This window comes from Elephas maximus, chromosome 6 (genome assembly GCF_024166365.1).
Source record: "Elephas maximus indicus isolate mEleMax1 chromosome 6, mEleMax1 primary haplotype, whole genome shotgun sequence".
In the NCBI taxonomy this organism is placed as follows: Eukaryota; Metazoa; Chordata; class Mammalia; order Proboscidea; family Elephantidae; genus Elephas; species Elephas maximus.
Genome location: NC_064824.1, coordinates 57780692 through 57793954, shown reverse-complemented (window position 1 = coordinate 57793954; position 13263 = coordinate 57780692). Strand labels below are relative to the sequence as shown.

Here is a 13263-nt window from a genome sequence, read left to right as displayed (position 1 = left end):
TTGGTCTTACCTCATACCAAAGTACAGTAGCCATTCAGAAATGAGTTCACATTCCAACCTGTGCTCTGGAGTGGTTCACACCGGGGAGAGGAGAAGGGAGTGCCAAACAACAGCCTAGACAGCTCGCAGAGAAGGAATTACAGTTGGGTTTTTTTGTTGTGTTTTGTTTTTTGGCAGAGAAGTGTTGAGAGGCACTATTGCTTCCACCCTGTCATTAGTGGGTGGGTAATAGCGATATAAAATAAGAGATGAATTAGGATAATAAGAGGTAGAGGAGAAAGGAGTAAATTTTCCACAAGTAATATTTTTCTCTTCATGGTTATTTAACTCTGAAACAGAATGTGAAAGTAGTAATCACGGTTCTACAGTAGACAAAGGACAGAATGTGGGAACCAGACGGGAAGGTAAAAACCTACAGAAAAATGCACAACTTCCAGGAATATACCACTATTTCCGTTATGGAAAAGCAAAACAAAAGAAGTCATGGGTAGCCTATAATACAGCCTTTCTCTTTCTTTCTTTCTTTTTTTTTTTTAACTCTAATCTAGTGAAAATATATCCTTATGATGTAAGACAGTCTCTACATCTTCTGCTTTTCTATTTTGAATTTCTTGGGTAGTCCTTTGGATCGTTTTGTAGAGCAAATATATAGTAAAGCAGCACCCAGCGGGATGATTAAATCCACAGAAAAACCTTTAAAGAGAGTGTACAGGTATTTTCAGCTTGATTGCTACAGCCATCTTCAATGCTGTATCCAAAAATAAATAATTTAGACCTACTTATATTCTTTCATTGATTCAACTAAGACTTAATAAGCACCTAAGATGTACGAGACACTTTAGGTACCAGGGATGCAGTGATGAACTAAGGAAATGTTGCTACTGCCGGCATGGGGCTTATACTCTAGGAGGCGAAGCAGACATCGAAAATAACCACATTCAAATTGTTAACAAATGTTATGGCTAAAAGTCAAAGTGGTTTGAGCCGCTTAAAGGGAATTTGCTTTCTACTAGGAGAAGGTGAAGGCTTCTTTGAGGAATTACAATGGGAAGTGTTTTTAAGTTTGCGGTGGGGGGTGGGGGGGCACGGTTCTGTTTACATTTGAAGATTATTTTGGCGGCTGTATAGAGGTGGAATTGGAGAGAGCACCCAGAATGAAGAATCATGTACTTAGTTAAAGAAGTGTAGAGGTAAATCAAAAGATTTCTTTGCTTCCTCAAAGCAACTCTTTAAATGTCTTCATTACACTCTGGTTTAGAAATAATAACTAACATATTATTCTGTACTGTATTTTTCACCGGTGGATAATTCTGTAAGGGTCTAAGTAAACTTCTGCCTCAAAGTGCTCTGTCATTTGCCTCACAGCACTAGCACGGCTCCTATTCAAAAAGCAGTTCAATTATATTTATCTTGTCATCCACACACACATACAACTTTGATTTTATATTGTTTTCCTCTGTTTATTCAGCTCCTACAGAACCTTTATTGTGTAAGTTTGCGGATGGAGGACAGAAGAAGAGGCAGAATCCCAACAAATACATCCCTAATGGAAGACCATGGCATAGAGAAGGAGAGGTGAGACTTGTAAGTCCTTTCTTGAAACTTCAGTGTGCATGTATAATCATAAAAGCTCACATGAATAGCTATGCAGAGGCATCTTGACTAGGCTGCCACAGTTCTGAACAGGTGCCAGGGTTAAACCTTCTTGCTGATGCTTTATAAGCCAAATGGTATCAAATTAAAACTCTGTCCACTGTATATGTTGATAAGGGCATGATGATTCTCCAGATGGACAGACAGATGGTGGAAATAACTATATTGACCGGTTAAATGCATATAAAGTAAAAAAGCATTTTAAATTGCTACAAGTATAAGAGTAGAGCAGCGTTTTGTTTTTTACAGTAATGTCATGGTTTCTCAGAGGGCTTCAATTTTGCGATTATTCAGAAAATATCCTAAATAATAGTATTAAAAGAATGTGAAATAAATACTGTATTTGTCAATGAGTATTTTTCCTAATTCCTTTAAATAGTTTTCTGTAGGAAAAAAAATTCAGTTCCTTAGCAAAAATACTGGATCTCCAGTTCCCCGTATTATGGTCAATGAATTCTTACTAGAAAAAAAAAAAAGAGTAGCATGCTGATTTCAGGAAGTTCTAGGGAAGCACTGCCCAGTTAAAAAGTTCTGTCATGTGCACTATCCAGTTATAGCCTCTAGCCACAGGTAGTTGTTTGAGCACTTCAAATGTAACTAGTGTGCTGCTGTTATTGCTAGGTGACATCAAATCGATTCCAACTCATAGCAACCCTGTAGTAGCACAGAGTAGAACTGCCCCACAGGGTTTCCAAGGAGTGGCTGGTGGATTCAGACTGCTGACCTTTTGTTGAGCAGCCTGGCTATTAACCACTGTGCCACCAGGGCTCCAACTAGTATGCTAGAGGAACTGAATTTTTAATTTAAGTTTAATAGCTGCATGTGGCTGTTAGCTAACATACGGAACAGTGCAGCTCCAGAATTTAATTCTGAGTTCATAATTCTGTTTGGCTAACAGAAACTCCCAATTCCATGAAATGCTACTAAACTATCTCTGTTTATGTTGCCATGACTCTAAGAAGTGGAATTTTTAAATTGTGCCTTTCTAAATGCATGTTTATATTTCTTTCTCTTTCCTATAGGCTGGAATGACACTTACTTATGACCCAACTACAGCTGCTATACAGAATGGGTATGTCATTAAGATAACTACATAAGGGCTTGAGGGAAACTGTGAAGGAGGAAAATACAGGCATTTGTTCTGTGAATTATTGTATTTAAAGGATTACTTAATAAAGACTTTTGTGTTTGTTCTAGATTTTACCCTTCACCATACAGTATTGCTACAAACCGAATGATCACTCAAACTTCTATTACACCCTATATTGCATCTCCTGTATCTGCTTACCAGGTTTGTACCTTTAGGATTCACCAACAGTATGACCTCTTTCGGACCGTGAATCACTGCAACATTTTTATGTGTCTTAAAATTTTGTGCATTTATAATGAAATGTAAGTCAAATGTCATGCAGCTTAGATACTCAATTTAGAATAAGCTGCTTTATTTGACACAGGGATTGACGTCTGTGTGTAAGGGAATGTAAGGCAAGGAAAATGGTTGTCAGTTGTCAGTCCTTGGAATCATAGCATCTTAGAATTAGGATGAACCCAAATACTTCCTCTAGAATGGGCCCTGCTTTTGCATACCATGTGACCCAGAAACTGAAACTTAGAGGACTGCCGTTAGATAAAATAAGCAGTAGGTATGCACTCTTGCCTTTGCACAGACTGACAAAATAGCAAGTAAATGTACTAATAAACAAAGATTTGTGTCTATATTAAAAAAAAAAAAAACTATATTAGGTAGCATTAAATGAGCTATGCAGTAAAATTTGAAGCCAAAAAATTAGGCAGCCCCCTCTTTAGGTTATTTCGTGAGGAGGCTTTATCTTAAATTCCCAACTTGGAAACAAAATCTCATTAAGCACCTTGTTATAATACTGATTTGGTTTTATTGCAGGGTTAGCTTCTCTTCTCCATGAACCCAGGGGTGTGCCTGCATTTCTCCTCCTGTGTCACAGTGCCTCTAACGGCGTTATTGCCATGGCTCAGACGTGAACATTGTAATGGGGTTCCATTACAGACACTTGGAAACATAGTTATCTGTTGTTGACTGTTGCGATCCTGTGTGACTAAACCAAATTTTATGTTTTCCTGTTTTTGAAACAATTGAATTAGATGTTGTAGCCCTAATTTCTGGGGTTAGGGGACTACAATATCTAATCCAACAGCTGTGTTATTTAACTTCTGTAGGCCTCCATTTCCTCATCTGTAAAATGGGGATAATAATACCTTCTATATCATAGACTTGTTGCAAGAATTAAATGAGATTATTTGTGTAAAGACCTCAGTGCAATACCTGGCATATTGTTAGCACTCAATAAATGTTGGCTATGATTATTGTCATCATTAATATTCAGGATTAGCTGGCTGATAAGAGCATATTTATTATACTTTTTCTAATGGATTGGTCAACATAAACAATATCATACAGTTGGTTCTACCTAAAAATACAAAAAGTGGCATTAAATACCAAAGAGACATAATTAAATGCAGTAATTTAGATTCTAAAATCGTAAGATGACAGGTTTTCTACCCTCTGAATTCAGGGAGTAATCTAAGAATTGTTGAAGTTTTGAAACAGAGTTCACAGCCTCCCTCAGCTTTTAGGCCCTGTTCCTTTTTCTGAGTTGTCACTTGTTTTCTTTCTTTTTTCTCTCTGTGTTATGTTGCTTATGCTGATGCCTTGATCTGCTGGGCATAGTATTAACTCATTTAAATGCCTCTTTAATTATTTTGGACCTAAGATTTCTACCTTTTCTTTACCTGTATAAGACTCAGTGAGATTTGCTGCAGTGCTTTTCCCCTAATAAATATTTCCTGTGCCTGACATTTCAAAGGTAATCTTCTTTCTTAACTATCTGAACTTGGAAAACTCTGTCGTTTGTGTATATCACTAAAATTAGGGATCAGTAATTGGACTGACATAGTGGCTGCAACAGTGGGCACAAACATAGTGAGGATGGCGCAGGCCCAAGCAGTGTTTCCTTCTGTTGTACACGGGGTTGCTATGAGTCGGAACTGACTCGATGGCATCCAACAACAAGCTTATTCTTAGGCAAGTGATAGATGGTGCATATTAATTTATATCTATGCTGCTATAGATATTATGGCTATTAAAGCTTCTCCCCACCACCTTGTTTTACTTCTTTGCTGTAAAAGCAATGTGCGTTTTGGTCACAGATTTATTTCATAGAATAAAAACTTAAGAAACCAGTGTTGGTAATAGATTTGATATGGCTAAGTGAAAACAGCGTAACGTTTCATAGGCCTTATTTCCTCTCCTGGGTATCCTGTGCTTCCCTAAGATATGTGTAGAATTTCATTTGATTTGCCTGACAAGTACCATAGCCTCTAAGACTTTGATTCTTAATCCATCAAGTTCAGGGAACCCTTAGAGTCAGTGGATGAGCTTTAAATAGTCCTTGATCCCCTTAAATTGTGTGCAAAATGTTGCTTTTGTGTATATAGTTAGATGGGGAAAGGTTTATAAATTTCATCACATTTTCAAAGGCTCCATGGCCCAAAAGAGGTTAAATACCATTGGTAAAGAATTCATAGAACATAAATTATTATTCCCATTTTATAATTACGGGAAGTGAAGAATAAAAATTGACAGCAACCTATTTGCTACTTAGGAAAGAAAATTGGATTAGATGTCCTAGCTCCCTAACCCCATGATGCTACAAGCTATTTAGAGTATTAAGACTACTGACACATACAGAAAATGGGGGCATCTGGCCCAAGTTGGGTTCTGTAGGGAGCTGCTCGCCTTACTTTGATTTACCCAGTGAGGGCCCTGCACTCATGTTGGAATGGGTCTTTCCACCAAACCACCATATGCTTCTCTAATTGGATTTGAGAAATTGGCATCTGCAAGAAACCACCAGTGTCCCAATGGGGAAAGGCTGCAGTCCAGATAACTGAAATGTTAACAAGGCAGAAGCACTTAACTTTGGTCTGCCTTAGGTGGCAAAGGAAACCAGAGAAAACAAGTATCGGGGCTCTGCTATCAAGGTAAATCACGATACATTCTTCCCCCATGACTCTTCCCCATATCCTTTCTATAGAACCTCTGAATTTAACAATAGGGGATAAGATCCTCTGAATTTAACAATAGGGGATAAGATCCTCTGAATTTAACAATAGGGGATAAGATACAGGAGGGTTCTGTTGTTAGAATTAGACATTTATTTTAAAATTACATAGACTCTGAAAAACTCTGGGCATCGAGAAATAGACTAATTAGTTTTTCTCTTGAATGGCAGACTAACACGCATTCTTTTCTGCCACAGAACCTGACTCTCACGTCTTATTTCTCAATCCAGAGGGTCTACTGTGTGGATGCCCTTTTGACCATAGATGTCAAGATCTAGTTACTAAAGTTTGATTTCCTAAATTTGAATTCAGATTTTTATTTTCCACACTAACTAGAAACTGTTGACCATCAGACAAGATTTCTGAAACCTAATGTTCTAGGTATCCAAGAGTGATTGAATTTGGTTATTCTTATTAAATAAGCACATACTTTAAGGGTTAGTTTCTAATAAGATGTGCTGGAATTAATCCTCACTCGTCTGTATTCCTAAAGCATCTAGTTCATAGCTTGATTATAACACTTTTCACTATTTATTTGAGCAGTTCGTGTGTTTAGTTCCCTTGCTTAAACTGTAAATGTCTGGAGGGTGGGGCCCATGTCTTATTCACCTTGGTGCCTGAGACTCAGTAAATACTTCTTGAGTGGGCAAGTGGAAATTGGTTCTAAATAATCATTTCATCCCATTCAGAGTGACCAGTTCGCCAAGAACTCTAACTGCCTTAATCTTTTTAATCATTGATAGTGTTGTTTCCTTATTTTCCTTCTGTAGATTTTTAACATGATTAAAAAGAGTTCTAGAGAAATAGGTAAGCATTCCAGTGGAAATCAATGTTTTCTTCAAAATCCTTTTCCAGGTGCAAAGTCCTTCTTGGATGCAACCTCAACCATACATTCTACAGCACCCTGTAAGTTTCTCATTTTAATGGCTTTCTGGTTTACAAGTAAGCTACGTATACATATTCTTTGGATTAAAACCATTTGCCAAAGATAGTATAGGATTTGGGAAATTTTAAGTATGGAATATGAGAATGTACAGGTTCACTCTAAAGCTTCTGCTCACCTTTGTCTTAAAACCAATTGGTAGACATTAAGTTACATTTACAGGCTGTAAGAACTTAAACTGCATCCATCATATTGGAGGCAAGGCACCATTTTCTTACCCACACCAGTTCTATAGGAGATCATTCAATTGAATGGCTAAATATTTAACAGCCATTAAACAGGTCTTTTTTTTTTTTTTAATTCTGGTAAATATATAGGTAACAAAACATTTTGCCATTTTTAACAATCTTCACACGTACAATTCAGTGATGTGTTGTTCGACCATCAGCATTAACTGTTCCTGAAATTTTCAGTCACCCTTAATAGAAGCTCGATGTCGTTAAGGATTGTGTCTTCCTTTCTGCCTCCCTCGTACCTACCCCCTAGTACAGGTCTCATTTTTTGCATTATGTTTAATGCAAATATAAAGTATTCAGAATTTAGAGATTTTCATCAGTGTTACTTAGCCTTTCCATGGAAATTATAAATAAAGTAGTAATGTTCTTTTTGGTAAATAAAATCTGTCATTTCTTTAGTCATATGAACATTTGCTGTGCTTATGGGTATATATATGTATTACATTTTTTATTGCATCATTGAGTTATACACCATCTTTGGCATAGCAGTTAAGAGCTACCACTGCTAACCAAAAGATTGGCAGTTCAAATCCGCCAGCTGCTCCTTGGGAACCCTGTGGGGCAGCTCTGCGGCATTCTGTAGAGTCACTATGAGTCAGAATTGAAGGCAATGGGTATTACATAGTGTATTTAATATGCTTTTCAAGGATACATAAAATCCAATTTGTTGGATTAATTAAAACAGGTTTAAAAGTGAGGGCAGGCAACAAAGTCACAAACAAGGCTAAGAATGCCCAGCACAATGACCTGCATGTTTTTCATGAAAGGGCCATACACTTAGCCTTAAGCTTTCTAGTAACCAAAGCAAAAGGGGGAGCTGGGTAAGATAAAAGCAGATCAGTTACTTAGGAAAAGCACACTATTCATGGCCTTAAGTTAAATTTCTCTCTGGACACCATGTAAAGAGGACACTGGGCAATGTAAGATGGTGCGTGTGGGACAGCAATCCAGGGATAGCTAGTTCTGGACAGGAGGTCGCTGAGATGACCTTTAAGAAGCAGATAACGCATGTTTAGGTGATAACACAGTAAAAGAGCGCTCTGATGATGTATGTATAAATATAAATATACTTTATGGATACATAATATAGTTAATAAAATTTTGGTTTATACAGTCTATATACCATTAAATAACCATTTAAAATGATAATTATGAAACTATGGATTAAGCTAGGTAAATGTTTATAATGTTAAGTTAAAAAGCAAAAGCCCAGGATATGAAACTGTTCTTACACTGATTGTAACTATGTGAGAACATACACAGGGATAAATCAGAGCAGTAGGGTCCTGTCATTGCTAACAGTGGTCATATGAGAGAGGAAGGGTTATGGGTGATTTTTGCCCCCTTTTCTGTTTTCTTAAATATATTTAATTTGAGTTTTACTGACTCTGATTTTTTCAAATGAAATAAAAGAATCTGGAGTTCAATTATTAATTGTATCTGAATCCGATTTCCTCCCTGGCACCAAAATGCAGCTTAAAGTTCTGAGAAACACTGAGTCATAAAAAATGTGCTCTTAATTGAACCCAAGAGCCTAATCTTAAATCAGATGACTTATCTGTATAGAACATTTTTAAACAAAACAGTGTTTTTAATATTGTTCTGACTACATTAAACATCTGCTTTTTTTTAATTGCTTTAAGAAACCATTCTGTAACCGATGTAACCCAAATATATGATATACAAATGTAAACTGTATTTGAGTTAACTGAAAATATTAGCTAGCCAAAAATATTATAGTTGGATTTCTGGTTATAGCTCCTCCTGCTGGACTAGCTTGCTCTGCAGTTAAGTAAAGTGAAGGTAAAGAGAGAGCTGTTTAATGCAGGGATTTATGTGAAATGACTGCCAAGATACACTTTCCCCTAATGCTCTTACAGAAGTCTCAGGGAAAGCAGTCTAGAGTGAGATTTTTAGGAAATTGTTTATGATTCCTCTTGGGACTGTGGAGGATGGTTATTTTTGTTTCACATTCCTCAGCAAACTAAGGCATTTCCTTTTGCAAAAGGTAATTACAGAATCTTAACTCTCTCCCTCACTCTTTGTCTTATATTGCTCCTGTCTCTGACTCCTCCAGAGTGCCGTATTAACTCCCTCAATGGAGCACACCATGTCACTACAGCCTGCATCTGTGATCAGCCCTCTGGCCCAGCAGATGAGTCATCTGTCACTAGGCAGCACCGGAACAGTAGGTGGCAAATTAATACCATGTGTCTTGGAAAATAGAGTAAATTAATGTAGCCTGTATCTTCTCTATCAAATTACAGGTCCTGTGGTGACAAAGGTTATGTCTCATCCCCTCTCCCACTCCAACATTGCCTTCCACATAGTAGATACTCAGATATTTCTTGATTAATTGATGAACTGAAAGTCTGAGCTCTGGGTATCTTCCTTTTACCAAAATATAGCACTCACACATGACCATGTTTAACCCTTATAACCAGTGTCATCCATGACACTGTGGCAGACCTAGTCTCACCAACCAAAAGATGAAGGTGATACATGATGATAAAGACAGGGAGATTTTCCTCATTCGTTTATTTCTTCTTTTATGGAATTTGGGGATGCTGAATCATGATCTTAGTATTGACCCATTTCCCCAAAGTTCAGTGGACTTAGTTGGATATTCAAGTTGATCTACTACTAGACCATCTTCCAGGGTTGATATGTTTAGCGTTTAGATGGTAAAATGGCCAAAAGTTTTTAATTCAGCTCGTGTCTATGGTGGCTTGAAAGAACAAAGGGTAGTGGGTTTTTTTCCTCTTACATTCAAAACCAGCTGCAGCTTCTTTTGAAGGTCGAGCCAGGTCCACACACATCCATTCGGATTGACTGGAAAGGATTGACTTTGGGAAAGGATTGCTGTCAGCATCAGGAAAGCAGTGTTCCATTTCCTATTCTGTAGTGACCTGTTAAAGATCTGATTAAGTCATTTACGCCTTGGACCTCCATCTGTAAAAGCAATACTGTAGCCAGATTCAGGAGACTGCTGGAAAATAATAAGGCCCTCTGAGGAGGGAGCTGGTAAAATAAGCCAGTAGTGGTATTGACTGAGGATGAGGAACCTTAATGACCTCCACCTATGTACTTCTTTGTTGGGAAGTTCAAAGAAAGGTGGGATTTTTGGTTTGACAAATTCAAAAAGTTAAAAACATTCACTGTGCCCTCCATATGATATTTATGTGTACTAATTACACTTTGAGGCAACCTGTTTAAATTTCTTCTTGGAGACTTGGAAGTACTTTGTATCCCACTTCAGAATTCCTCAAGTACCCAGAATTTTACAAGGCTTGTTTGTCATTACCCATCCTGACCTCACTCTTCTTTTCAGTACATGCCTGCAACATCAGCTATGCAAGGAGCCTATTTGCCACAGTACGCACACATGCAGACGACGGCTGTTCCTGTTGAGGTTGGTACAGACCGTCTAGTGGTCATTCTGGCAATGAGTAGCTTTGAAAATGGGTAAATTAAATTAAACTCAAAGAAAAATCTATCAAAAGTCAAACATTTGGATAAAAAATGAAGTTTAGAGGGAATATACACCTAGTTTTTTTAACTATGAAATTTAATTCTCTGCATTCATGTTAGTATTGCAAGCTCTGTATCACACTACGACTTCCAAAAATATTTTCCAAACTTGTAGCACATGTCATTCCTATTTAAGGCTCTGTCTGGTCTCCTGCAAAACAATACTACAGGCAAACAAAGATGAATCTAGAGTTTGCAATTCTAGTACTAGAGATTGTGTCAATAATTACAAACAGAAATCAGTTATAATATTTAATGGGAAAAAAAGCTGATGTTTCAAAACAGTAACAAAGATAAAGAACAAATCTACTTGCTTTTATAGAGGTAGTTAGTTAGTGTAGCTAAATAACCCTTGGTTCTTGTTATGGAGGATGAGCCTGATATTTTGAATTATGGTTGGACAGAAAGCATAGCATTTTTCCTCCAATGTATCCAAAAAAATTCTAAGGAAAATCATCACTCCATTTGATCCCAACCGCTAAGTGGATCTCAGAGATCCCAAATCTAGGAAAGGTCATAGTACTGTGGCTTGTTAATTTATTTTTTGCCGCCGACTGATTTAAATGTGTGCAATTATTGACCACCACAAGCACCCAAGTCCACAGTCTCTTATCTACAATTCTGAAAAAATTGCTCTCAAAAAAAAAAAAAAAATGAAAATAAAATTTTTCTTTGTAACACCATTAGCAAAAAAAAAAAAAAACCTGACCTGTGGCAAAACAGCCTGAACTGATGCAAGACAAAACCTTATTTATTTTACTTTCTGTGATTATTCCTGGCTTTCAGTGTAGAACTAGTAATGTATCTGATTGTGAAGTGCTGTCCCAGCCCCTCGCTGGGAGGGGCTGTATACAGCATGTGCACATCCTATTTCAGATCCTAAAAAGGCTGCATACAGCCTGTGCACATCCGATTTCAGATCCTAAAAAGGCTGTATACAGCATGTGCACATTCTATTTCAGATCCTAAAGGGTAAAAGTACTGAATTCCAAATCACGCCTGGCTCCAAGGGTGTCGAATAAAAAGATATGTTTGATAATTGCAGCTTGATACAAATAGGCAAATCATAAAAGGTGCAGTAAGAGGCTCTTTGGACCCATCAGATAGTTCAGGTCCTTAGCGAAATGATTACTTTGAAAGTGCTACATGACATTTAATAAATTCACTTTAAACAGTGCTTGTTTTTAAAGTGTGTGCTGGTAGGCACAGTCCGGCCCAGGAGCAGAATTTGGCTATCATTCCTAACATGTCTCATCTCCTGCTTTGTCGTAGGAGGCAAGTGGTCAGCAGCAGGTGGCTGTAGAGACGTCTAATGACCATTCTCCATATACCTTTCAACCCAATAAGTAACTGTGAGGTATGTGGGAAAGGTCTCCGTAACTGTGGGACTCGAATCAAGGAAATGCTATGGTTCTTTTATAAAAATGGTACTTACAGTAACTCAAATTTCTTATCCAGATTGGTTAGGTCACATTCCTTTAATCATAGCATTATATCAAAGTCAAATGTATGTTTACCCTCTTCCCAAAACATCTGTAACACATCAGAGAACACCAGGTACCAGAATTGTTCTACAGGCATACCTCGGAGATATTGCGGGTTTGGCTCCACATCACCGCAATGAAGCAAATATCTCCATAAAGTCAGTCACACGAATTTTTTGGTTTCCCAGTGCATATAAAAGTTATGTTTACACTATACTGTGGCCTGTTAAGTGTGCAGTAGTAGCATTATGTCTAAAAAACAGTGTACATACCTTAATTAAAAAAAAAATTTTGCTAAAAAAATGCTACCCATCATCTGAGCCTTCAGCAAGTTGTAATCTTCTTGCTGGTAGAGAGTCTTGCCTTGATGTCGATGGCTGCTGACTGATCAGGGTGGTGGTTGCTGGAGGTTGTGGTGACTTTGGCAATTTGTTAATATAATACAGCAGTGAAGTTTGCTGCATCAGTTGATCCTTCCTTCCATGAAAGATTTCTCTGTAGCGTAGATGCTGTTGGATAGCACTTTACCCACAGTTAGAACATCTTTCAAAATTGAAAGCAGTCTTCTCAAACCCCTGCCACTGCTTTATCAACTAAGTTTATGTAATATTCTGAATCCTTTCTTGCCATCAACATTGTTGCACGGAATCTTCACCAGGAGTAGATTCCATCTCAAGAAGCCACTTTCTTTGGTCACCCGTAAGAAGCAACTCCTCATCTGTTAAAGTTGTATCATGAGATCGCAGCAATTCAGTCACATTCCCAGGCTCCACTTTAATTCTAGTTCTCTTGCTGTTTCCACCACATCTGCAGTTACTTCCCCCACTGAAGTCTTGAACCCCTCAAAGTCATCCATGAGGGTTGGAATCAGCTTCTTCCAAACTCCTGTTAATGTGGATGTTTTGACCTCCTCCCATGAATCACGAATGTTCTTGATGGCGTCTAGAATGGGGAATCCTTTCCAGGAGATTTTCAATTTACTTTGCTGAGATCTATCAGAGAAACACCATCTATGGCAGTTATAGCCTTATGAAATGTGTTTCTTAAATAATAAGACTTGAAAATAGAAATTACTCCTTGATCCACAGGCTGCAGAATGGATGTTGTGTTAGCAGGCGTGAAAACATTAATCTCCCTGTATATCTCCATCAGAGTTCTTGGGTCACCAGGTGCATTGTGAGTGAGCAGTAATATTTTGAAAGGAATCTTTCTGAGCAGTAAGTCTCAATAGTGGGCTTCAAATATTCCGTAAACCATGTTGCAAACAAATGTGCTGTCATCCAGGCTTTGTTGTTCCATGTATAGAGCACAGGCAGAG

General features: G+C 37.8%; 1 protein-coding gene across 8 annotated transcripts in view; it reads left to right on the top strand.

The window, feature by feature from the left end:
• RBMS1 (RNA binding motif single stranded interacting protein 1) overlaps nucleotides 1-13263 on the top strand; it is a 237666-nt gene that overhangs the window by 220143 nt on the left and 4260 nt on the right. For 4 of the 8 annotated variants that reach the window (XM_049887295.1, XM_049887289.1, XM_049887292.1 and 1 more), the window contains exons 7-14: nucleotides 1469-1584; nucleotides 2676-2725; nucleotides 2851-2944; nucleotides 5623-5670; nucleotides 6607-6657; nucleotides 9008-9118; nucleotides 10262-10342; nucleotides 11734-11818. In XM_049887295.1, the coding sequence (XP_049743252.1) occupies nucleotides 1469-1584; nucleotides 2676-2725; nucleotides 2851-2944; nucleotides 5623-5670; nucleotides 6607-6657; nucleotides 9008-9118; nucleotides 10262-10342; nucleotides 11734-11811 (629 nt within the window). In that variant the 3' untranslated portion in view covers nucleotides 11812-11818. The other 4 variants (XM_049887291.1, XM_049887294.1, XM_049887293.1 and 1 more) reach the window with 4 other exon arrangements.